Below are 2,326 nucleotides of genomic sequence, written 5' to 3'. Positions count from 1 at the left end.
GCCCACCCTTCCGGCGTATCAGCCACTCCTCCCAGTTTTGTGTCATTAGTGAACTTGCTGATGGTACACTCTGTCCCCTCGTCCAGGTCATTTTGCCATATATTGATATATTGCCAGAGATTGATAGCAATAATTTCTATTTGGACTAGACAATGCAAATACAATTGATAATTTCTGACTTCATGTTTTTCTTCCTGCCATTATGATAACAAATGCTTAGGTCAATTAAAAGAGCCATTTTCTCTTGACTCTCAGCAAAAATAGAGGTTTTTTCTGCTACCACCTCCTGTAGGTGAATTTCCCTCTTTGAAGACAAAAGCTAGTATTGGCAGAACATTCAGTTTTCCTCTGGACATATGGGTTAAAAATATTTACTAATGGTCTTCCATGCTATTTGTCACACAAAGACATGCAGCAGCAATCTTGAGGGGTCATTGAGCATGAAAATAACTCCTGTGAGCAACTAACATTCCGTTAAGGTTTCTAATGCAACCCACCCCCCCAAACAACAACAACAAACACCCACCTCTAGGAAACAGCTACTTCCCAAGATCATTTCTGACATTTGCAAATGCTTCTTTTCCCAGCAATTCATGAAGTCCTTATGACTTTTGTCATGCCCTCAGTTTTGTCTTGGGGAATACAACCCAAGTTTGAAATTCTGGCCCTTTTAACCATAGATGTAGCCCACTATATGTGGCTTTTAATAAGCCATTCCAAATGATGTGTTCTGCATGGTGCTTTTGTGGCCTACTGCTTTCCCTAGGACACAACGAGATACGTAAGTAATTCCCCTGATTCTGGTAGCATTTCAACTAACTCTTTAATGGATCCTGTAACGATGATGCTCCTCAGGAAATAGGATGTGAGTTTTATAATTAAGCCATTTCTCCAGTTTAGGCACAGATTTTTAAAAACCTGAAGGAAAAGATCACTTAGATCCCCGAGAACATTTTATCAATCACATGCTACACCAGAGGGTAAGGAATTATTGCTACGCTGTTTCATCAGTGATCTTAGTGGGTTAGTAATGGAATACATGCTTCCTGTTAGGCACATTAAAATTGAAGGAGTTGAAGTCCTTTTTCCTACTTAAAGGAAATTATTAATATCTCAATAGGATAATACATACATAGTCCTTTTATAACTATAAATACTCTGAAACAGAAGGTTTAGTCTAAGCAAGAATATTTGAGTCCCTTGTCAAAAAATGACTATGAATTCATCACAGAACTAGGCAGGAACTTTGTTACAAGAATCTTCTCTTTCTTCTACCCCTCCCTGCTTTGTGGAAACAGTTTAAAAAAAAACCACCACCACCCCACCCCATCCCCCAAAAAACCAAATGGTAAAAATGATGCAATCATCTAAATGATATGTTCTGCTAGAAAGGAACAGGAAAAAGGAATAGCTGATGAAGCCTCAGATGACTGCTGTCAGTAAGAAGTTACCTGCCAAGCAATTAGATCTTTGAGTCTATTCAGCTTTTCTTGGTCCTCTGGATGGTCTCTGATATATTCTTCTGTAAAGAAAGCCTTAGACAAAAAAAAATAAAAATCAGTCCATCATTTCAAGAGGTAAAGAAATCTGAGATTATTCCACTGACTCAGCTGGTGACCATAATATGGGCCATCAAATAAGACACATACACATGCTCCTTAACCAGACGCTGCTAGGGACAATTCCTTATTGTATCAGTTGAGAACTGAGGTGCTCTTTTTTTTTTTTTTTTTTTTTTTTTTAATTTATTCAGTCTTTATCCAACATGTCTGAGTTGGAGAGCCCTACTATGAAACTCAATTATTGTTTGTTTTAAGCTTGCACTGAAACAAAAAGGCACAAATTTGGAGTATCATGATTTACACTGATAAGTGATCATTTTATTCAAGTACCCTACTTACTGACATTAGCCACTGTTCAACAATTAAAAAATTGAATGCTTTCATAAATAAGCAAAGCCAGATATTGCATACACACAGCCTTTTTCTGCCCAAAGATTTCATCCCCCAGGTACAAAAGAAGAATGTAGCCATTTGTCCATGACTGCCAAATGTCTAAACAAATTATACTTTAGGAGTAAGACAGCATGAGTCAGACTCCTCCAGGGGATGTCATGCTTACCGCATGTAATTTATGTGTGTACATGTATGGCACCTTTTCAGCACTATCTGACAGGCTGAGCCTACTGAGCATGGCACATACTTTTCATCAGGAAATGGCAGGCAGAAATAATAGAGCTCTACAGCTGTGGGGTAACTCCACATTCATTTTCATGAAAATCTTTAATTATTAGTAATTTAGAATTTAAATTTATATGTTTTTAACA

General features: G+C 37.5%; 1 protein-coding gene across 1 annotated transcript in view; it reads right to left on the bottom strand.

Annotated features, from left to right (window-relative positions):
- The window catches only part of DOCK2 (dedicator of cytokinesis 2), a 194,826-nt gene that overhangs the window by 12,208 nt on the left and 180,292 nt on the right, over positions 1–2,326 (bottom strand). Inside the window, exon 46 of the mRNA XM_035889022.1 lies at positions 1,452–1,535. Within this exon, the coding sequence (XP_035744915.1) occupies positions 1,452–1,535 (84 nt within the window). The remainder of the gene's footprint in view (positions 1–1,451; positions 1,536–2,326) is intronic.

The sequence above is a fragment of the Egretta garzetta genome, unplaced genomic scaffold, assembly GCF_000687185.1.
Source record: "Egretta garzetta isolate BGI_Z169 unplaced genomic scaffold, ASM68718v1 scaffold60, whole genome shotgun sequence".
In the NCBI taxonomy this organism is placed as follows: domain Eukaryota; kingdom Metazoa; phylum Chordata; class Aves; order Pelecaniformes; family Ardeidae; genus Egretta; species Egretta garzetta.
The sequence above is the reverse complement of the archived record's forward strand: the minus strand, read 5'-3'. Positions and strand labels throughout refer to the sequence as shown.